At 37.3% G+C, this 25,108-nt stretch overlaps 1 protein-coding gene and 1 long non-coding RNA gene across 2 annotated transcripts; one reads left to right on the top strand and one right to left on the bottom strand.

The window, feature by feature from the left end:
* Positions 1 to 597: 597 nt before the first annotated feature.
* On the top strand, positions 598 to 3,807 carry LOC144709683 (uncharacterized). Its single transcript, XR_013583086.1, has 3 exons — positions 598 to 1,424; positions 1,976 to 2,061; positions 2,270 to 3,807. It is a non-coding gene; the product is annotated as an uncharacterized LOC144709683 (long non-coding RNA).
* Positions 3,808 to 17,571: 13,764 nt separating this feature from the next.
* On the bottom strand, positions 17,572 to 19,317 carry LOC144709574 (ethylene-responsive transcription factor CRF1-like). The gene is made up of 2 exons (XM_078583153.1): positions 18,757 to 19,317; positions 17,572 to 18,668 (listed from the first exon to the last, which is right to left on the bottom strand). The coding sequence occupies exons 1-2, from the start codon at positions 18,768 to 18,770 to the stop codon at positions 17,747 to 17,749; spliced, it is 936 nt and encodes a 311-aa protein (XP_078439279.1). The 5' UTR covers positions 18,771 to 19,317; the 3' UTR covers positions 17,572 to 17,746.
* Between the last annotated feature and the right edge of the window lie 5,791 nt (positions 19,318 to 25,108).

The raw sequence follows: 25,108 nt of genomic DNA, 5'->3' as shown, positions 1-25,108 counted from the left end.
AAAGATTTGATGTACGACGGCGGCGACATAGCCGCAGATTAATAGGATTCTGGTGTGGTATTTTTTGGACGAACTGTTGTTCAGCAATGACGAAATCTTCCAATCTGTTTTATAATCCAAACCGAGGAACGATGACGTACTACTGACTTATGAGCCAAAACGAAACACGTAAGTTCTGTACTGATTTGTGACTTGACATGAGTTCCCTTTATTATTTTTGTGTTTAGATGTCAAGAACGACACGAAACCAATAAGATAACACGAGTAAATTGAACTCAATTTGTTTTTTCCGCTACAGCTGGCATGTTGGAAAAAACAGGGATACCTCGTTGATTCCCAAAGATCACTAGAAGAGACAGGACAATGCGGTATTGGAGAAAGGAATACCTGCGTCACTCGTTTATCACATACATGATAACATGCACATTTATAGTCCATAGGTACAACTTTCAACAAAATTCTAAGGACATGGAATAGAAAACTTCCGAAATGTCTAGAAGAGTTGCATCTCTCCTCCTTGAATCTCTATCTCTATAACTATAAAGCAAATTCGTGTACCCTTCTGGCCTCTGATTGGCTGAGAAGAGTTGGAGAGAGAGAAGAGAGGGAGAGTAAGAGAATTTGATTCGCCCTCTCCCTCTCCGTCTCCCTTTCCCTCTGACTCTCTCCCTCTCCCTCTCCCGCTCACTCTCTCCCTATCCCTCTCGCTCTCTCTCTCCAATAGTCTCTCTCTCTTTTTCTCTCGCTCTCTCCCCCCCTCTGTCTCTTTCTCTCTCATGCTCTCATTCGCGCTCTGTCTCCCTCTCCCTCACTCTCAACCTCTCTCCCTCTCGCTTTGTCTCTATCGATCTCTCCCTCTCCCTCTTTCTCTCTCCCTCTCGCTTTGTCTCTATCGATCTCTCCCTCTCCCTCTTTCTCTCTCCCTCTCGCTCTCATTCCCTCTCTCCCTCTCCCTTCCCCTCGCCCTCTCCCTCTCCGTCTCCCTTTCCCGCTGACTCTCTCCCTTTCCCTATCCCTCTCGCTGTCTCCCCAATAGTCTCTCCCTCTTTTTCTCTCGCTCTCTTTCCCCCTCTGTCTCTTTCTCACTCACGCTCTCAGTCTCGCTCTGTCCATTTCTTTCTCTTGCTCTTCCGCTCTCTCATTCTCTCTTTCACTCTGTCCCTCTCGCTCTATCTCTCCCTCTCACGCTCTCTCTCTTCCTTCGTCGCTCCCCCTTTCTATCTCTCTCTCCCGTTGTCTCCCTCTCTGGCTCTTTCTCTCTGTCTCTCCCCTTCTCTCCCTCTTTATCTCTCACCTCTTGCTCCCTCTCATCCCCTCTTGCTCTCTCTTCTCTCCACCGGAGGAGATCCAGATCACCAGAGAGGTAAAGCGCTTTTTTCTTATGTAAAATCGGCCGCGGGAGCAGCGACGCCAACATTGTGCCGGTACGTTTCTTTTCCCTCTCCATTTTGCTCTTGCGCTCTATCTATTTCTATCCATCTTCTTTCTCTTAGTCTCGCTCTAACCATCTCTCTCTATTTCTCTCACCATCTCTCTCTTCGTATATATTATTCTCCTAATCACGCTGTCACGATCTTTCTCTCTACATATTTTTTCATCCCCTTTTACGAATTTCTTCCTCTATTTCACAAAAATACGACGCCATCACGTGAAACAGGGTACCAATGATCATCCGGAGTCATTCTCCTCCCTCTTCTAGGGTACCAATGATCTTAGGGGTTGTTGCTCATCAATTTTGAGGGTAATTTGAGAACTTAATTCGTTTTATTCTATCATAGGAAAAACATACGATTTCATTATGTTGGAATTTTCCTTTTTTCATGGTTTCTTTTACTCTCGATAAATATCACGTTTCACTTTATTCCGTATACACAAATTTAAATTTTTATCACGTTCATTGGTACCCTGTGAAGTTGAAGAATAATACTGAAAATTATTCTTAAATCATATAAATAATTTTGGAATTTTTTGACAGATCGGAGGGATATATTCTTCAATCTGCGGGATAGATTCGCAGATCTGACTATTTTTACACTGTCATCTCCAATAGGCTGCGATAGAGTAAGACTATCTCTCTCAACTACTGGATATATTATTTTCGGGTTTGAATTTTTTCATGCTTTCTTTTATTCAATAAATATCACGTTTCACTTTATTCCATATACATAAATTTAAGTTTTTATCACTTTCATTGGTACCCTTTGAAGTTGAAGAATAATACTGAAAATTATTCTCAAATCATATAAATAATTTTGGAATTTTTTGACAGATCGGAGGGATATATTGTTCGATCTGGAATTTTCTTCTCCATCACTATCTACAATCTTGAGATCTGTGTGGTAAGATAGAGAAGCTAAATGTGGAATTTTTATCCCTCAGAATGAGAACATCCCCGCTTTTTAACACCATCTTTACCCCAAGCGAGCATTGCGAGCGGGCCCCACTAGTTTTCACAATCATAACTGCGACTTAACACCCAAGGTTTAAGATAACACCTGACATGGCAGAGTTCTTGTTATCAAAATTCGTTTTAGTGATCAACCCACAAGCAAAATGTATCAAAAAATGAAGTCCCGGTTTATTTATTAGAAAACTGGATAGTGACGCTGATAAATGCCAGGGAATGTATAACCTTAGCTTGGACGAATAAGTATTCCCGTAGCTGTGATGGGAAATTCATTACCGGTATTCGAAATGAGTGATGATATTTAATAAAGGGTAGTTTGACTTCTGAGATTAGGGAAGTCTTATCGCAAAATATTCAGCAAAATTGAGGATTACAGCCGATTTAAAAACTTGGGAAAAAACTATGTACTCGTAGAAGGGGATTTGAATTAGACTTTCCAGCTTTGGACCATTGAGGAAGAGGATATGAGGTTACAAATAAAGTCATCCAGGAGCTTCAATTTTTAGGGTGAAAATCTGAAAGCCAGGAGTGTTGGATTCGCTCTAGTTAATCTCCAAAAACTTAATTGTAATGTTTATCCTTGGATTTGCTCCCTATTGCGGTTGGAGGGCGTGTAAGGCCCGGAAGTATGCTGCATTCCTTGCTAACTGCGGGAACATGTTTGTGTGATGGACTCACAATTTGGAGATTGAGTCCTTCGGTGCAATGCCACGACACACACTACGAATGGTGATGCCCAACCCTGATCTTTTAAGCCATTGTTGTTATGGCGAGCGTGCTCGTCAGCGTTCAAGCGCGGCAGATCAGGGAAGGCCCCTATGGGCTGGGCGCGCGGGATGCTGAGAGCTCGTGCGCGGGCGACAGGCGCTGCGTATGTGCGTGGGATGCACAAGCTATGCGACAGTGCCGTTGCGTGGCGTGCGGAGCTGTGCGGGTGAGGCGCACTGTGCGTGCGCGCCACTGGTATCGTGTGTGCGTGGTACGGGGTGGGAAGCATCCCGCCAGGAGACTAAGGCATTGGACATAGAGGGCGCTGAGACGGCGCGGGCGTGTGGCACCCCCGCGGGTAGTGCTAGGCACGCGCCACCCAATTTGAGGCGCCGAAGGCGCCGGCTTTGCGTGATCCGCGGGCGATAGGTGTCAGTGCAGATGCTGGTGGCGTGTGTGATCACCAAGGCAGGGATGGCGTGTGTGATCGCCATGCCCACGGGCGCGCGACACCCGTCCCGGGTGGGCATGGGCGCGTAGAGCGGCATGCCTCAAGGCGAAAGAGCGACACTACCAAGGAGTGACGTGCCATGTCTCGTTACTTCGATATCATCCTTTGTCTTCCCCCATGTAATGCTCATGACTACGATGTAACCTCTTTATGATGTTAATGCAATGATCCTATTCCCTGACGGGACTGCGTACCTACCATCTCCTCTAACCCCTTCTATGCATACTTAAGCTATTACGAAGACTTTCGCTGCAAGAGATCAAGGCTGCTAAGTGTTCTGCTCCAAGCACTGAGGCTGGCACGCGCTAAATTCAAGCATTTGTCCTAGTTGGGTATTTGGTCACGCGACAACAATAGAAAGAGAGGTTTTTATGGTCATTGATCTGTTTCAATCTGATGTTTCTTACATATTATGCAATATTATCATTTTGATGGATTTCCAAGATCCGAATCTTTCAAAGCCAATGCCAGTGCCAGCACTAGGAACTTCCTTTACATTTCCTGCGTGTCTTCATAGGTTTTGTACACTCGGATCAATCTAGTTGCCTTGGTTGATCAAATCAACTGGTCACCGGTCAAACCAGCTTACCATATAAATATGTCTTAAACCGTTGAATGCCATTCTAATTAGTTTTAATTCATTTTGTTTCCCTGTAAAATTTCTTTTACTTCCCAAAAATTCTATAAATTTAAAAATATTATTTTAAAAGAAAACAAATATTTTTGCCCTTTTAAAAATTATTTTTAATTAATTTGAATTTAGAAAGACTAATTTTTTAAGAATACTAAAATAATTAAGAACATATTATAACGGTTCTTCATGATTTACATCTTTTTCAGTAACTTATTTTTTGTATTTGACCCTTACTCTATACATAATAAGAAATTATTTTGAATTTTGTGCATTAATCAAACCTTCAACGATGGCTTTTATTTTCAGTTTCATGCTTATGAACTGGGAATCAATTATGGGGTACCAGATGTCTTTAGAGAATCAACTTATATCTTTTTAACCTAAATTTAATGAGTGCAAGAATAAATTGAGAATATCATCAACAATGTTCCTGACAATTGACACAATAAGAGGATGTACAACACCGTAATTTCGTTCATTTATATGTACAGCACCAGATCGAATAGATTGCCCCTTTTTTGATAGTTAGGGAGAAGAACGGAACCAACGTCCTTGAAAGAAACTACAAAAGTAATGGGAGATTAATAAAAAATAAATCTTTTTTACAACAAGAGGATGAGGATAAAAGACAACTAGAACCCAACATGGAGAATGAGCTAAACCACTGTCAACAAACCCTTTGGAGTGGGAGGGATAAACACATAATTATACAAAATATTATTTTAAGTTTCTGATGTATGCAAAAAATATAATAATTTCATTACAAAGCAAAGAGAAAGGTTTTAATGTACAGAGAGTAATTATTGAAAACATAAGCTATCATTAATATATATTTTTAGGTTTTTAAGCGCTTTAATATTTTTTTATGATCATGAAAAAATATTTCAGTAAAATGAAACAAAACTAATTTTAACAATTACAATAAAATTTACATTAATTTTTAATAAAATTAAATAATTTTATTACATAATAAAATATTTTTTTGGAATTTTTATGGCAAGAAATCAATTTCAAATCAATAATATACCTTCACCTGCATTTCTTGGGCAGCAGCTGTGGGCAGCTGTGCTCAAAGTGTATAATTGTGAGAGCATTGTGCATGTGGTGAACGTTAAAATAGGGCTGCGGCAAGCAATGTCCAAACAGTGATGTATCTTTTGCTACATGGGGCACTTGGAGTGTGCTTTATGGCACTGGAAAGGACTGGATTTAGGCTATCTTCCTGAATGTTATTCTAGCACTAGATACGAGAGAAAACATATTGAACACACCAACTTGGTTGTCATTCTGGTTAGGTCTCCAGATGTCATTCTTTCTTCTTTGTATCCAATGCAATATAATTGGATTGCTGACCTATCAATCTGAAAAGAGGAACAAAGAAAACTGATGTAAAAAGGGTGAATACAGCGTACTGGGACATAATTTAAGGATGGATTTCTAATGTTTAGATAGAGGAGTTCTAATGTTGTCTTCATTTGGATCTAATTCTAGGGAATTAGAGTGCTGTTGTAACTTTAAATAGAGTCTTTATGAATATTTTTATTTATCCTCAAAGAGGAAATAACCTTCCAAATTTAATTCTGGAGTTAGTTAGTTCCACTATCATGCCTCATTGACATGGCTTTTAAATAGGGTCAACTTGTGCTTTTTCTTATCCCTCTTCAATACTGGGTTTCCTACTCCAATCTCTGTCATGAAGTAAGCATCTTCCCATCTCCAATTTGCATCCATAATTTAATTTCTAATTTACATAAATTATGAATTTCAATAAACTCTAAGAAAATGGAAACAATAATCCAGTTGATTCAAGAAATTTGACTAGGATTAATCTCATGAAAAAATAAATTCAATAGATTAGGATTTTTTAGGTAAATAGGATTTTAAAATTTTAATTAGAATAAATATTTAACTTGTATTCAGAGATACAAAATTATTTAATAAGAGATGTTCATACATAGTCATAATTAATTATCTCTATATATTTGATATTCTTAAGTACTACCAACTCAAATCATTCTTAGTCCCTAAGTAACGTCCTTTAGTCCTCCTTAAATTTTCCATACATTCATGAAACCAATGAGTAATGAGAGTTAAAATTTTTAAAATATTAATCGCAACACCAATGGAATAACTTTCATGAAAATATACATATCTACCTATAAAGTACAAGTATGTCAATCCTCTTTAAGCAAAAAAAGAGTTTAATGAAGATGAAAACAGATACCAACTTGTCTCTAAGTTTGATGCTTTCAACAAGTGTGGCCTCATAGTGTCAGGTTCTAGGGCCTTGATTGAGATGAAAACTGAAGAATTCATGTTTTCTTAACACAATGACCTCTCAGATCATCAAGTGAGACAAGTCTATAGACATCAATGTGATCCTCGAGAGATTTAGTCTCCTCCTTTACATTGACAGGCCCCATTATCTGTATACCATCATTGTTACACCATCCAATCACATCGAGAGAGAACACCGCCTGAAACTCTTAAAGGTTTTCATACTAATTGGATTATGCTTTCCTAGGTTCAAAGGAAATAGTATTAGGTATTATGTCAGCCAACTAGACTACTAAAAATGAACATGATTTAATGGTTTGTCGTGAGAAAGCAAACATAAAATGGAGGATGGCAAAATGGAGGATGACCATTGAATTTTTGAAGATGAATTCAGACTATGTACGTATATTAAAAATATGTTAAAAACTCACATCTTAAATGTCATAAATGAGATTTTCTTGAATGGTTGAAAGCTGATGTTTTTTTTGCTGCTTTAGATAGTTATGAGAGTACATGTACATCATAGTTGTGTTGAGAAGGAAAAGGTAAGAGATTAAACTAAATTAGCCTCTGGATGTAGAGTACCTGTAAATCATATAAAACTTTATCTCATTAAAAATAAAGACCAGTATCCCTTAATTGTGGGAAAAATTTAGATCTAGTTAATCTTGTTTTGTTGATGTTTTTAAAGGTTACATCCGGATTAATATTCATCCTAATGTCCTTGAGAATCTAATTTTACCAGTCTAGTAAAAATATATGCTTTTAGAAGAATGTCCCTTGAATTATGTAATGCTCCTTTCTTACTTGAAAGATGTGTGAGATATTTATGGATCACTTTTTAGTATATATATTTTCTTTTGAGACATGCCTATAAAACCTACATTAAGTACTGAATATATGCATTAAAAAAATTGATACTCATTTGGGGAAAATTTCGTATCATGGTACAGGAAGGAATAGTGCTAGGACATAGAGTTGGCAAGGATGGGCTGGAGGTGGAATATGAAATGACATAATTGATAAAGAGTTTAATTCCTCCTATCAACCTAATGTCACTTCAATGATTCCTTGTCACTGTCGACTTTGCTATAGGTGTTCATTATATTCAGAATTGTCTTAAAAAGTCTTGTGTTTAAAGATACCTGTGACATTTAAAGTCGTGTGTGATGCATGAGATTTTAGAGTGAGATCAGTATTGGAAGAAAGGAAGAAAAATAATATGGTGGTGTTCTGGTGTTCTTGAAAGACCTTACAACATGCACATGTTAATTACTCTTCCACAGAAAATTAATTACTGTAAATTGTCGTGCGTGAATTTTAAGTCTTAATTTTCTTGGAAATAAGGTATTTTTCCCTTAACCCGATACTTTATAATTTTTACTACAAAGCAGCTAAAAAAAGAATGATCAAGTGTATTTCACTATCATAAGAATTTTATATTCATAATATAGATAATAAATGACATTAGACTATTTTCAATGATAAACTATTATGCATATCTTACTCTTGTCAGATATGTATCTCCTGACGAGCATTTTTCCAACCATTAAGGGTAATAAACTACATTTGTATGAACATAATGTGTATTTCAAATGAAAATTTCTCAAAAGACAGTGGTCCTATCTCTGGAGGAATGATAATCGTTCTACCAAGTACTGAAACATATACTAAGAAGATGTGTTCCAAATGGAGAGAAATTCTTTTAGAGTTTAACCATTCATTTGCAGGAGTTCCCTGGAAAAGGTAAGAGGTCGTAAAGTATTGGGAACTGGTTTCTGGTTGCATTCTTTGTTTAAAGATACCTGTGATTTATATCTTAAATTTCTATCTAGTCAAGCTCTTAAAATTAATTAATAAATAACTTAAAAACCTATCATTATTAAGTATGCAAGTTTTGATTATCAAGAATATTTTTTGAAGGATTCTTTTTCTAAGTCTAATGGTTTTACAAAAAAGCTTAGAAAAGTTGTTGGTGTACGTCTTATTTCCTTCCAAATCTATCATAAGACATATGATTTGTGTGCTTACCTGTATCATAAAGCGTATTGGGATACTAAAACACCAAAATTTTCTTTAAATGATTAACTAAAACTATGTTTGTTCCAACTCAATAAATTACAGGAAGCCATACATAAAACTATCAGGCATCTAAAATTAGGATTAGCACTTTCATGATAAGAGCTTAAAAAGGTTGGATAATAACGATTATGAGACGTAAGACCTGAAATAATTTATAGCTTAAGTAAAGGCTATGGAAGCTGAACCATTTCATGAAGCTCATGAAGAAGATAAAAAATATCGGCTAATTCTTAGCATATTTATTTTTTAAATTTTTTTAACTTGATTTTTATTGTGTTATCATAGATTTATTTTCCACATATTCTATCGTCATAAATTTTTGGAGTACTGGGGAGCCACGAGTACAAATAAAGTTGTAAAAAGATGCATGAAGAAGATGAATACCCCACATCTGAATATTTAAGACATTTTGGTTTATTCTGTTAATGATTTAGAGATGATGATTAATTTTTTCGAGTGAGATTTTCTGTTATATAAATGATAGATTCTGATAACCCCATCTTAAGAGATGTATTCCATCCTGGATCCAATGATAGTGAATTTATAAGTTTAAAACTTTGAGTCAATTATGAGCCTTTGGAAATGATACCAACCTTGCATTTGGAGATCATGTATGAGAATTTCTAAATAGTAAGGATACTGATGGAGGACCATCCAGCTGATCGCGTCCAGATTCGTCGCCAGCCCTACGCGGAGCCCGAGCAGATGTGAAGAACCAACACTTCCACTATCAGGTATGACGCAACATTCGCGTCGTCTTGGAGCGTGCCGTGTCGCCTTTGTGTTATTTTCTTTTCATTGTCTTTGGATTGTCGAGAGGCCCCTCCTACGAGAGTACCGGCCTCCTGCCATATTTAGGGGAAGGAAATCCATATTGGGCTTCTTCTCCCCTTAAATATCCCTTTTTAAGGGGAAGCCCAATAGGCCTTCCCCCTTAAAAGGGAGCCCAATTGGGCCTCCCACAACTGCCACTTCCTCTCTATAAGGAGGAAGGGTGGACGTGGGAGGCTTAATGCTTGTTTCTTTGAGAATTCAGATTTGAAGTTCCATTTGACAGTTACTTTCTTTGTCCGTCGTTTATTTCCTGAGAGAAGAAGTATCCATCGTCAAAGAAGAAGAAGTCCTCAAAGAAGATGAAGGAATGTCTCGTAGCAGAAGGGAAGGTTATCGTGAAGTCGAGCTGCAGATTTCATTCATCATCGACCAAAGAAAACAAAAGGGACATCGGAGTGTTATGTCTTCCAGAATGAATCATTTCTGATCAACGACCACCTATTTGGTCGAATCTTGATCATTGATTTAGCTGAATCTTGGTCATCATCGACATTTGCGATCGGACGCTGCTGCTGGTTTATCTGGGAACTCAACGCCCTTTTGGATTGTCAAATCTCTCTTCCTATTCTGCTCCAGCCTCTACCCCGTTGACTGTCGTTGCCCCACAATTCATCTATTCATCCCTGCGATCATCCCGACCGTCATCGTTGATACTAAGCTTGGCGGGTGAAAATCTTGGTGATTAATTGCCCATGGAGAAATTTCTGCCAAGGTAAACGATCGAGAGTCTTTCCGTGGACTACTTCAACCTGGGTTTATCATCGGCCATCAGTTCCTTCATCCATTGCTGGTACAAATCAACTTATCCCCCATCCAGTTAGCGATGGACCCTTTTGTTGTTTGACGGTCAGCACTCCTCAGTCGCTCGACAGAAAATACCCATTTCTATCCTCTCAACACTCTCGGCTTCAACTGCTTGTTTGACGTTTGACGGTCAACCTTTGTTTCTTACATTGGCTCTCATTGTGAATTTGTCTTGTCGCCTGACTCTCCAATAAGTCGGTCGCACTGACTGTGAGGATTGCTACGTCATTCGATCCGCTCACTTCGGCTAATTCCCCTCCACGCGTCATTATGGTCGTGCCCTCATCTCTTACCAAATGACACCAAAATTACCTTCGGTCGAGAGCTGAGATCGTACTCAAGTTGTCTTGTGGATACTCGCAAACTGCACCAAGTTCTGGTGGCAGACTCATTGACCTCTGATCGCCATTGATCTAGGTACTTTCCACTTCCCCCATTTCTCAGTATTGTTATCTCTCCTAGTGCTGTCCTCGCGTACTCAGCTTCCTCGAGAGAGTTTGATATGAAATATAGGTTAGCCACCCCGATTGAGTTAGGGTTTTATTTGTCGGTATCGACTCAGATTGTTCATGGGGACGGTGAGGACGCTCACGGACGGTGAACATTCCCCATCACCTCGGCTCGCAAACTGAACACTCGGATCATTGGGAGTCTTAACTGTGTCATAACCTGTCCGGTGTCGTCTAATTGAATCTCGTCTCGGATCATTCGACTTCCATCGTACTTCACGTTGAATTTTCTTAAATATTCGCATCATTACTTTGCCTTCATCGCATTCTTATCTCGACCTTCCTTGGTGGAACACGAACCGCCCGGAGCCGGTCGTCGTGTAACGTCAGATATCTTATGGACATAGTTGGGGGGTTGAAAAATAGAAGAGTGAAAGTAATATGGGTATGAGATAGGAGAGTGAGCCAATGTTTCATGGGAATACCCTCATTTGATAGATTTCCAATACTAATTTGAGTGACAAGTTCCTTCATTAAATATAATATTTAGTAGTGAATGGGTCAGGTAATTCTTCAAGTCCTGAGAAAAACACCCTATTATCCACCTAACTCGTTTCTTCAGAACCTTTATGAGAATCATCTTCATCTAATACTCTCACCTACATTTCATCGTCACCATATACTGTTATTTAACATAATAATCCAGCTCTGAACATTTGAGACTATCAGTAATGTTATGCTTACATCCCAAGTTTGTGGATCTCCCTCTTTTTGATAACCTTGTGATATCTGTCCCTTAATATCTCCCTTTATACATTCATACATTATCTCTTTTTTATTATTATTTCTAATCACATTCTCATAAGGAATGGACGATTCATCTGTTGAATCCAAACAACTCTGAGTGGAATTAACCAAGTGACATTTTATGGCACAAATCCTCTCAGATTTTATAAATTCATTACACATGACCAGGGTTTTTGTACACAGATGATATTAGATGGTGATGCATACTTTACATGTATTCCCAATGAAATTTTGGGATCCTTGACTAGTTGGTCTCCCTTTTCATTATGCAGGTTTTTATTGCTCCATAAAATTTTCCTTTTCATTGCCCTCCTTCAAAGTTAGAGACTTCTAAAATTTCTCCACAATTTCTTTGATCAATTCAACTACACCAACACCATGTGTCTGTCTAAATGTATATATTATCAATCTTGCAATGTTCAAATTCACTTTTACAATTCTAACCTTTAACTATATTAGCTTCTTTCTGAGTGATAATGGCTTTCCTAGTGGTTAATGATGGAAAAAAATTGTGGTGTTATTTTATGTCGCTTTAAATTTAATTTTACAAAATCAATTGAAAATTTTAATAAAAAAAAACCCAATCAAATGCATATAATGGGAGTGAGGTAGTCTCTACAGGAACTGGCCTTTAGAGACGGATCTATAGTTGAGTTAGGATAATGGAGAATTCAAGATTATATGTAATAATAAGTAATAATAGGTAGTGATACTGAAATGTATTAATAATAAAGGAGGATATTACAATGGATAATGAAAGAAATATTTTTGGATTTTAATTAAGATGTAGGCGAAGTAAGGTGAAGAGATGTTAATTGCAATACTGTTATTTATTTTTATTAAAAGTAGGTTACATGGAAGAAAGGAAATAGATATAGTAGTGAATAGGATTATTTTATTTTAGTAAGATGCAATAAGAAGGATAATGGAGAGATATGGGGACATTAATTATAATGATAATAATAAAGGGATGATCAAATTCTATAGAGCTTAGTGAAATAGAGAAGTATTTATCCATAGTAAGAGTTTAAAAGTAAGGAGATTTAAGGAGTTTAATTAACTAGATTGAGAGGGAGAAAGAGCAATAGAGGATAATATGAAGAATTAATAGGTAAATAGTTGTATTATTTTTTGTTTAATAGTTATTTCATAAGTATTGAATAAATATGCAATAAGAATTTGATCTAAGTATTTCATAAAGGATATACTTAATAAGTATTTTTATAAAAAAATCAAGGTAAAACTGGATAAATTTATCACTTCCCGATAGATGTTCAATAAAATGCCTCAAAGAGGCCGCAATGCTAAAATACTATGAAATTCAAGTTTGTTTGTGGTTAGTAATAGATCTAAGAGTTTATAAAGGATTAACTACCAGGTATCTATTGTGAGGAATGCAGCAGACCACCTGAATCACTCTGATACAAGCCGGTGGAGAATAGGGGTGCTTATCGCAACCCCCTAACATTGTTATGCATCTCTGACTGCTTTTTTTTGTGTTCTTAGAAATCCAGGGCAAGATGGAGTTCCATTGGTGCCGTCCTAGGATCCCCAAGCCTCCAGGTAGCTGTCATCACCTCGAGACAGTGAGGAAAACCTAAAGACAGATCTCTTGTTTCTGTTGAGTGTCTCCATCAGAAGATGCAAATTGAGGGGCCATCGAGTCCTTCTAGGAATGACCTCCCATGTCCATAGATGGTGTAGACTGGCCTTGGGGGACCTCCTAGGCCATTAGATCACCTATAGTCATTCCCCTTGACTAGAAACTACCACCTCGCCAGAGGATGATAGCCAGAGCCTGAGATTGATGAATACACCCCTGGCCATTGAATCACCCTTTAAATATATTAACCACTGTGATTAAATTGTATCCGTGGACCCATTTAATCTTTGGTGCATCCCTAGCATGTCAGCCATGCACTTCACTGGCCCTGTTAGTAGCTGCTCATTTTGTTTTGGTCGTCAACAGGTCTTACAATCCTCTTCAGCCATCGTGGCCAATCAGAGGCCTGGAAAAGAAAAGAAAGATTATATTATTAATAATAAGATCTCCATAAAAAGTTATGACAGCCAAATTAATATCAGAGTATTTGAAAAAATCAATTATGATACATGCTTGGGGGTGGGTTGGCTTGAAGCCCAGTCATGGTTGGCTTCTTATGATTATGGCCCGCTGTGCCATGATCCATCTTCTCATTTATTTTACTGACCCACGTTAGCTGAAACTAAGGATGAAGAGAATGGATCCCACATCAGAGAGTTTAAAACAATTCCCACTATATAAGTTCTGCATCACCTGCCAATTACCTATGCTGTCCACTCTAGAATGTATGGCTCACCTCATTAGGCCCTTTTGTGTCCTTGTTGTGTCTCTCCTTGTGCATCTGTGCTTGCTGGCTGCAAGCCGCTCGAGTGCTCTATATCAGCATGCATGTAGTCGGCTTGAGAGATACAATATCTTAGGTGCTCCTCTACTATTAACCATTATTTATATATTTTTTCTTTCTATCTCTTTTATTATTTATTTATTTTAACATTTCTTTACCCCTGGAAAATATAAATTAACATACTCAAGAAAATAGTTACACCCTTTAAAGTTAAGCTCTTTTCAATGAGAATAAATGGGCCTCCAAATTATGCAAAAAGTTATATTAAAAAGTTTTGGATGAACCAAATGACCCATTTAATGTATGAAATGATAATCCATATAAAAATGAAGATAAACTGGGAAAAATGATGCAAAAATAACATTAACATATGTATAATTTCATGTCTCATTTTGGGTACTCCAATTCAGAAGGTCTCCTCATAAAAATCAGGCCTGGGTTAGCAAGTCAGTCACCGTCATGACTGCAACTATGAAATCCACAAAGAATCAACATTGTTCCATTATCAAGATAATATCTTATAGTATTCTATGTGGTTACTTATCAGCTAGTGCTCAGCCTTTATGAAGCATGCCTACCATTTAACCAACCTAAACAAGTAATTCACCGCTTTGGGCATAATCTTCACAAATGGTACAATATCAAGTAGTGACCTCATAAATGTCATGCCATCTATTTAGAATAAAGGTGCTCCCATGTCTTATCATTTATTCACTGCCTGATCTAATAAAATTGACTAAATTATCTCACTATACTGAAGTTCTTAGTCTTTTCACCAATTTAGCATATGTGAGTATATCGTCTATGTTGTCCACACTAGGTGTCATGATATTTAAAATTTTCTATTCATTTCCATAAAATTCTTTCAGCATAGTGTGTTTGATCAGAATGTACTCTTATGGAAACGCCATTTTTCACTCAGAAATAGTATTAAACAATATAAATAAATTAAATTTATTTTCCTCTTTTTAAATTTTAAATTTAATGCTTAACTCATCTTAGTTTTTTATGAGATGCATATTAAAAAAAGGTAAACATAATTTGAATATTTAAATATTTACATATAACAATCATGATTAGTGTGTGATATATTTTGATTAGTTATCTTGATGGTGAAGGTAAATGAACATAAGTTGGTGATTACATATGGATTTGACATGCATTATCATGGATAAATACTTTTTTTATAAGTTCAATTTTCAAGATATATAATTGGAACTCATGATGGATATTATGTTGCATTCAAGCCAAATCACACCACCATGTTTTAATTAATTTCATTGAATAGAATATTATCCATTATTATTATTCTAGTGTGATGTTTATAATAAAATTCATGAATATGCCAAATGACCTATTGAATAATGATGATATCATAATACAATGATAGCAAAGCTTTAGACATATACTCTAAATATTCCTATTCCATGGGATGTCGAGATGGACATCTAATTATCCGGATAGAATAACACTATATGGTCCTACTTGTACAATAAGTATGGTTGATCTTTTGACTATTAATGTGGCGACACAAAAAAGAGATAGTGGTTGTTCTTTGGAGAAAGACTTCACTTAATTGATCCGAAGAATCCTTGAATGGTATTATACCTAATGCCAATGAAGTTGGTTCATGTTATGGTTGTATATGTGATCCGTTGACATGAGACATCAAGGAAATCTCATGGATGAACACCTATATTTTGACTGCGACTTATGAGTCTCTAACCACGGGATTCATACAAGACATAGCTCAGATGTAGGAAGAAACCCACAAAGATGATTGAGTGGTCAAGATGGGATCATTCACCTGTGGTATAAGATGAGATTAGCTCAAGCAAGATGATGCAGGAAAGCATTCTCTAATGATCCCCATTACACATTAGTACTAATCGAATGATGGATTAGGGTTTGATGATCAACCATACCCTAAGTCCTTCGAGAGTCTCTCATGGATGAAGGAATAGACATATATACTAACTAATGATGGTAAATGTTCCATAAGAGAGTTTAAAGATACTAGGTTTTTAATGGAATCGGGTATTTGGAAAATCCCCTCTTACTTTATTTGAATAGAAGCTTTAATACTACTCGATATCTTCTAGAGCACAAGGTGTAGCTTGGCACCCCACGGGCTGGAAACTTAACCTATCGATTGGGTTGAATTTATTCTTAGTTAATTAATATTTATGTTGATATAGTAAACTAATAAGGTTGGCTAATATTTACAATTGGGCTACTAAAGCTATTAATCAGGATAATAAATTTTACTTGATACGTTTTACTTGATAGGTTTTAGAGAAAAATCTTAATTAAAATATAAATAGGGGAGTGGCCACCCAGAATAATTGATAATCACTTTTGTTACATAGAAAAATTATGTATTCTATGATTAAACCAAGGCACCAGAAACCAAAAACTCATATCCATAAATTAACTTTGTTATTTTCATGTCACATGCAACTGCAAAATTAACAGAATTCATCTACTGATTTAAGGTGAAATAAAATAGCTTCCATTATACATGAAATCAATCAATAATATAACCGTTTAAAAAGTTTTTTTATTCCCTTAATCAAAACTGATTACTTATATTTTAATCATTTGTCACATTATATTTCTATGTTCTATGTACGAAATCCACATAATAATTCAGTTATTATTTTACAATAAATGCTTAAATATTTTTAAAGACTAATAAAAATATATTATGAGGATTGGTCATACTTAAACTAAGACTACTGCTCATACCCTGGTATGCAAAGGCTAAAGAACCAAACTGCTTGGCTTAATTCTAGGGGCCTGACTTAACTCTAGGGGCTGAAAATTCATAGGCATGAATGTTCCCCAGTACTTAAAGTATCAGTCATGTAACTTGACAATGTGATTGAACTAATAAACTCAAAATAACTAAAATACTCTTTACGATAAGATATATATAGGTGACCTCCTGCTCACATTCTTGTGATGTATCCACCAAAGAAGTATCTTAACCAAGAGGTCATCTTCTCTTAATTTAACGATTTTCCATGTTCATAAATTTATTTGTAGGCCTTGTTCTATACCTCATTTTATTTCATTTTTTGGAAACATGTTGTTGAGATATACATCCAACTTCGTAAAGTAGAAACTGGAGGGATCCTCTTGAGATTACTTACTACTTATGAATTAATTTATGAACATATATAAAGAGTTATAAACATATAAGTAATAAAGTTAAGAGAGGAACTTCGGAGTCTGTTGCAAGCTTTAATACAGATTTATAAACACATAAATCATAAAATTAAGAGAGGAACTTCTGAGTCTGTTTCAAGTCGACCACCATAAGAGCTAGATTTGTGAGTCAACTAGTCCAAGCACATGTCAGTCCTGGGAGCAATGGGAACTCCAATAGAGTACCTTGTCTCTTGACTCAAGGACTGGTTCATTCTTTAGGCATATTTCCTTGAGTCCATCCTAAATTATACCATCATTGTATTCAAAAAGCCTTGGCCTCCACATATTAAACCCCACACTTAATAAATTCATTAATCCTATGACTGACATTAAATGAAGACTTTATAAGGGGTAAAATGATTACTAATAATCTACAATAATACATATTACCTTCCTGAAGGAAATTCAAACTCAATTCCCAGAACTTCTCTTGATCATGTTTTATGTTTCGTGGAACAAAAAAAAGACGCCATACGAGGCTCCAAATACACCAAATGTCAAACGATCGGACAAATTCATTACAAAATCAACTATGTATCATGCACAAATCACTAGGGTTATTTAGTCAGGGTCAATCTTTCGTCTCTTTCAGAGATGAAGGGCAAAAAATGACACGACACCATCTGCGTGCACTTAGAACGCGTCCAACGGATCAAAGTTGAAGAAGTTGTCAATGTCCACGAGATCCGCAAACCCTTCTCCGGACGAGCTTCCCCTGAACTGCAGCGGTTCATCATCCACGGCGAGACCCACAAGCTCCAAATCAGAGAAAAGAGAGCTCGGCGCAGAGAACAACGCGGTCGACACGTTCAGATCCTCGCTATCAAAGAACAACTGTTCATCCAGCTCCACGAACACTGGATTTCTCGCGGCTTCCACGACAGGCGCGTCGATTTTCTTGGCCTTAGAGGAATTCATTTCTTTGTTCTTCTCCTTCTCTAAACCTTCGCAAAGAACAGACTTTGGAGAGGAGGTGCCCGGAAGGGGTTTTCCGCCTGCACGAAGCTTCATAGCCGCGCGATCGTAGGCCATGGCGGCCGCTTCCATCGTATCGAAAGTTCCGAGCCAGACGCGGGTCTTCGTCGACGGGTCGCGGATCTCGGCCGCCCATTTCCCCCACGGCCGCTGACGGACGCCCCGGATCTTCCGGACCGGCTTACCTTCAACTCTCTCCCCCTTCTTCTTCACAGTTTTGCATGCCTTGGCGTTCTCAACACCACCGCTGCATAAAGGCCTGAGAGATTTTTCTTCGAATGATATCTCTTCGACGTAGCGCTTCACGCGGCGGCGTCTTTGATGGAGATTACAGTCGTCGTCTTCGGAGTCTGTCGCATCCTTGTCGACAACGGAAATCCGGATGACTCTGGGAAACGAGGATTTTTTCCCTTTTGTGGCTTGTTCTTGGCTTGGAATGACCTTCTTCACTTGCCTTCTCACCAACGAGAATCTGAACTGGGACGGTGGAAATGACGGGTCTTCACTTCTTCGTCTCGGAAGTTCTCTGTACCCCGAGGAAGAACACGGGGTTTGTTCTGAGATGAACGCCCCGCGAGATCTGAAGAAATCAGCCGAAACTCAAGATTGGGGTAGATGGGAAACGAAGAGATCTCATTGTTAGAGAAGAGATGAGAGTAGATTTTTACCTGAAAGTTGACATCCGAACGATGCCACCGCTACCCTTTTGGCAAGAAGCGAAAGAGAAGAGAAGAAAAACTCGGCCCGCGATGATGAATCGGGCTTATAACCAAGTCCAGAACCCGACTCCGGAAACCTCTCTCTCTCTCTTTCTGAATTTGGGTGTTGCCTATTCCGTTGCACTCGCGCTCGGCTATGCATGCACTGTCACTTCCTTATACACGCGGATTTTAAATCGACGGTTGAGTGCCGGGCCAGTTCGCCGTCGGATCCTGGATTCTCGGAAGGGATTGGAGAACGGGGAATGGAGTTATTTCTGAATTCTCCTGCGTCGTTCGTAATGCCAGGTGTCCAGGCAACCAACGTCTTCATCGCGGGGGGAGGCGACCCAGCTTCTATGGCAGCGTATGAGAGAGCAGCTAATTGTTGAGAATCTTCGACAGAGGTGGAAAGAAGAAGGTAGAAGATGAAGGAGAGAAAGAGAGAGAGAGAAGAAGAAGAACACCAAGAAAAGAGGTGCTAGCGTAGGATCGTTGTTATTCCCCACAATTTAGATTACATCATATTGGTTTTTATAATGCGTATAGATGATAGAAAATAGTAAATTTCTGTTATTGAAATATATCCGTTGTAACGGTTTACAACGGATATATTTCATTTGAATCCAGACTTAATCTGTACCGTTATAATTCAAACGGGTACACCGATCATGGCCGTCGATCGGTGTCGTATCCTCTACCTTAAAATATTGATCAGATTAAATCTGGACCGTTATAACTAAATGAGCGCACCGATCACAACCGTAGATCGGTGCTGTGGACCCAATATAATCCTGACCGTTATAACTCTATCTAGATGTAATCCTATCCGTCTATATTTAATCCTATACTATGTTTGTACCTATATTTAATCCTTGCATCTAATCCTCTAACGAGTACAGTATATATGCTGATTCATTACTAACTAATCTGGATTAAGTCCTAGAAAGAGTTCGCCGCGTGCGCGAGTTGGCGCACTGTCTTCCTGGTGCTAACTCCTTAACACCCCCCCTCAAGCTCAGCGGGGAGGGAGTGAGCACACCGAGACGTTGAGCTTGCCCCGAAGAGAGTTGAATCTTGTGGAAAGTAGAGGCTTGGTGAGAATGTCGGCGAGTTGTCCTTCACTGTTGACGAAACAGATGCTAAGTGATTTTGCTGCGACTTGCTCTCGGACGAAGTGAAAGTCTATCTCGATGTGCTTCGTTCTTGCATGGAAGACGGGGTTGGCAGCTAGATAAGTTGCTCCGATATTATCACACCACAAGCTGGGGGGAGAGTTGCTGTTGAGATGTAATTCTCGTAGGAGAGACTGAATCCAGATGACTTCTGCTGCGGCATTGGCGAGAGCTTTATACTCGGCTTCTGTGCTCGATCTGGCTACTGTTTGTTGCTTTTTTGGAGCTCCAGGATACCAAGTTGTTACCGAGATACACTAGGAAGCCTCCAGTAGACCTGCGATCTTCTTGATCGCCAGCCCAATCTGCATCACTAAATGCTCTTATAGAAAATTTTGAGTTATTATGAATAAAAAGACCGTGTAAAATAGTGCCTTTGAGATATCATAGGAGATGTTTTAAAATTTTCCAATCTTGAAGAGTGGGAGAGTGCATTTTTTGGCAAGCTTTGTTGACAGCAAAGGAAATATCAGGTCTAGTTAGAGTGAGATATTGAAGAGAGCCAATGATTTTTCTGTATAAAGTTGGATCAGGAAATGGGTCACTTGGTGAGGTTAATTTTGTCAAGCAGCAGGGAGTGGGCGAAGGTTTACAATTTTCCATGTTTGCATCATAGAGGATTTGAGACAAGTATTTATATTGGGATAAGAGAAAACCATTGCTGTGTTTGATTAGTTCTATTCCAAGGAAGTAGTGAGCTGGACCTAAATCTTTGATTGCAAAATGTTGTTGTAATTGGTACACAAGAGAGTTAATGGTCAAAGAACAAGGTGAAATGATGAGGATGTCATCAACATAAATTAAAATGAAAACAGGTTTTGGAAAAGACAGTTTAAAAAATAGAGAAGCGTCAGTTTTTGATCCAGTGAAATCCAGTTTAGTAAGAAAATTAGTTAATTTGGTGAACCAAGCTCTAGGCGATTGTTTTAATCCATATATGGATTTTTGGAGTTTAAAAACGTGGTGAGGAAATCGAGAATCTTTGAAGCTAGTTGGTTGTTCCATAAAAATAGTTTCATCCAAGTCTCCATGCAGGAATGCATTAGAGACATCTAGCTGATGAATGAGCCAGTTACAGCTGATGGCAATAGAGAGTAATAAGCGAATGGTAGCGTGTTTGATGATTGGGCTAAAGGTTTTGGAGAAGTCGAAGCCTTCTTGTTGGTTGTAGCCTTTGGCTACAAGCCTTGCTTTGTATTTGTAAATGTCCCCATTTGGTTTGTACTTGAGTCTGTAGACCCATTTACAACCGATGACGTGATAGTTTGGATTGCGTGGGACTAATTTCCAAGTCTGATTTTGCAGTAAAGCTTGCATTTCCTTTTGCATAGCTATCATCCAGTCTGTGTTTTTGGATGCAATGCTGTAGGATTTTGGTTCCTCAATACGGGCTAAAGTGACAGAGAGGCATTTCGGCATGGGGTGTTTGACTGCTATGAGAGACATAGGCCTTTCAGCTTTATTCGACAGGGAGTCTTGAAGATAGACGTCTTTGACTAATCTAGTTTTCAGAATTTCACCGGGTTCTGGAGAGTAATCTAAAGTGTTTAAAATGGGAATTTCAGAGTGAGAGGGATTACATGGGTCAAAGTTTTGTGTAGAGGATGAGTTTGGACGATGTGGAGATGATGCACCAGATGAAGATGTTGGGTTATCTAACTCAGCGTCTGGTTGGGTGTTTAGGAAATTAACTGTATTGTCGAGATTGTTTGGTGCAGGAGTTTGAGGAAAGGAGTAGCTTTTGTTTGTATGAAATGATCCAAGAATTCCACAATCGAGTGAACTGTATTTTAATTGAGCAAAAGGAAACGATTCCTCAAAAAATATCACATGGCGAGAGATAAAGATCTTACCTGAGTGGAGAGACATGCACATGTACCCAAGATGCAATGCACTATATCCAAGGAATACACACTTCTCCGATCTGGACTCCAACTTATGTTTAGCATAAGGACGAGTAAAAGGGTAACATAGACAGCCAAAGGTTTTAAGCATTGTATAATCCGGTTTGCCATTGAACATAATTTCTTAAGGAGATCTATTATGCAGAATAGGAGTGTTTAGGCGATTTATAAGAAATGCGGCTGTGACAACGGCTTCATCCCAAAACTTTTTGGGCATTTTGGCATGATGAAGCAGAGAAAGAGCAGTCTCAATGAGATGTCTGTGTTTTCGTTCAGCGGTTCCATTTTGCTCAGGGGTGTGTGGACAGGATACCCTGTGAACAATCCCTTGAGTCTTAAAGTATGAGTGGAGAGATTGATACTCCCCTCCCCAGTCAGACTGAACATATTTTATTTTAGAGGAAAATTGATTTTCTACTTGTTTTTGAAATAGTTCAAAAACATTTAGAACATCACTTTTCTTCTTTAGGGGAAAGAGCCAAGTGTATTTTCTGAAATCATCAACAAATACAACATTGTAGGAGAAGCCAGAGTGAGATAGAACTGGAGATGGTCCCCAAAGATCTGAGTGAATGAGTTCAAGACATTTGTGTGTTTTGTGATTACTTGAAGAAAATGGTAATTTGTGGGATTTTGAGACGTTACAAGAGTCACAAATGAATGGTTGTTGAGAATGAAAAACTGGAAGACCATATGATCGAATGATTGAAAATGAGACAATGTAAGGACAAGCGACATAACTATGGTCATTATGTTCCACTAGGACCATGGTGATTTGCAGGTGCATGTAATATCATCCCGTTCTTTGTTGTCTCTTCTCAAACACACTATGCACGGATTTTTTTGCTTCTTTCTTGATCCATTGCTCAAAAAGGCTATGATCCTCCATGCAAAAAGGACAAAATAATAATTTTAATTATATGAAAAATATGGGACATATTTTATAATGATATGCCACATAAACATATTTTATAAGTTTCTGCTACCCATGACTTGACACGTGCACCGCATAGATACATATATGCGCCGCATGAATGTTACATTTGACTGCCACTGATGTAAATTTCAGAGGATTTAATACAAAATAAATATATAAATTTTAAGCCCTAAAACATATTCCTTTGTCACATTATGCGCTAACACAATTTTTGGAATTTAAGTTAAGCGTCTTTCTATTGATCTGTGTCACCATACATCAGCTCAAGATTGGCCAATATCATATTCCAATTTGTGATGCGATAATATCGTACTTTTGCAATGATTAGGTGCACAAATCACTGGTGAAAAAATGTGATTGGTCACCATTCGATAAAATCCAATCTCAAGATGTGTCAAGGCAAAAAAGACAAAAATGCTTTTCTAAGTAACAGACAATCTTATTTTGATCACAAAATAAATGGGAAATATACCGAAATGGAGAAATTATAATGAAATTGACTTCATAATAGTAGAGATATACAGTATGAATTAAATTTCAAGATATAAATAAGTTGGTGTACAGAGAAAAGTTTGAAAACTAATTAGGGGAAATTTCATTTTAAGATGATGTTACATAATTTTAAGAATCTAAGATATGGATGTTGGTCAAGAACATCATAGAATATTTTTCTGGCCCTAAGTTATGTTGTAGACATAAATTTCTATCCTCTAACTTACCAAATACTTTTGAGGGTATGTACATTCTGTCCATGCCTTTGATTTTTGTCTGAAATATAAGAAGAACTTAATTAGACAAGAAGAAAACTTTAAATTTAAGTTCAAGATCTAAGATACTTGACTAAGTTGGAGGACGCTTCCAAAAGTCAATTTATGACCTTTTTATCCTCTCTTTAAATATTCAACCATATGAATGGATAGAAGGTCAAAAGATAAAAATGCTTCTAAATATTTATCCCAATTTTATCAACAAATATTAAGATATCTTGATTTTACTCCAGAAAAATTTGAGCAGTTGATATTTCAAAAAGTAAAGTCATTTGTTTTATTCCAAATAGACATCTTTCTAGACGTATAAAGTCAATGATACAAATAGAATATCTGGTGGGTTATCGCATTACCAAATAGTTTGTTTCTAGTTCCTTAACAATGCCCTTGAAGTTTACTTAGATGATACAGGTACCTTGAGAACATAAAATACATGCTCATGGAGTGTTGATTATATCAATGATACCTCTTAGTTTGAATACCACCAGTAAGTCTAAGGACAGTAATCGTCCCATTTTTTATGTGAAGTTTGTTCAATAATTTTATAATTCAGCTTAAGGCCCTGAAATAAGGTATTGTGATAAGGGGTGGATACCCAGAGGAAAACTTTCAACAAAGATGAATGTTTTGTACCCTAAAAGCAGGATAAATGTGATAGAAGTGACAGAAAAATAGATAATCAGACAAGTGATAGTACCAAAATTATCCACAATGTTTTCATCACTATCAATGATTGACAAACCAGAAATTAGGGTTTATTGTTTTGTTAAAGGTTCTTATTTATGGAAAAAATTAAATTATTTCCTTACATATATTAAAGTTTCTTATTTACACAGCGATTAAGTGTTGAATCCATAGATAGAAGTTTTTGAAAAAGCAAAAATCCATGGATATATCTAAAATAAAATTTTAAACTTTATATGAATTAATTTCAATAAAAATGAAAAAAATACTTAAAAATTAATGCAATAAATAAAATAAATATTTATTTATTTTAATAAATTCCAGTATATTTTAAACGTTTTTTTGAAAATTTTGAACCTAGATTTGAATTAGAAATAATTTTTTTGTTTTACCTTTGGCAACACGAGTTGTGGGTGCTTACACATAGAGTAGGTGGTTGCTGGGCATAGCCACATGCAACAGAAATCGACTATGGTGAGGGAAGTACAAAAAATGGTGTAACTTTTGACACAAGGAATTTTTAGCATGGTTTGATGTATTGAAAAGGTCTAGATCATGGTTATCTCTTGAGATGATAACCCCATAATAAAAGATGGGAGAAATATGTGGAGAGTTAAAATGAACACAGAAACCTTTTTTGTCCTCCCAGTTATGGCCCTGGATGGTGTTCTTTTGTCTTCCTATTCTGAAAATCAATGGATCTGGATCAATGAGCTTTCAATCTGACACCCATAAAAATAGTATAATAAAACTGTTGCAATTGGGCCGCCAACAATGTGTTGAGATATTATTCAAGGATGTGATAAAAGAGGGGGTTTTAATAGAGGATACTGGTAGATCTTCAAATAAAGTCTA

The sequence above is a fragment of the Wolffia australiana genome, chromosome 11 (genome assembly GCF_029677425.1).
Source record: "Wolffia australiana isolate 7733 chromosome 11, ASM2967742v1".
Taxonomy (NCBI): Eukaryota; Viridiplantae; Streptophyta; class Magnoliopsida; order Alismatales; family Araceae; genus Wolffia; species Wolffia australiana.
Note: the sequence above shows the minus strand (reverse complement) of the source record. Positions and strands in the feature narration are given on the sequence as shown.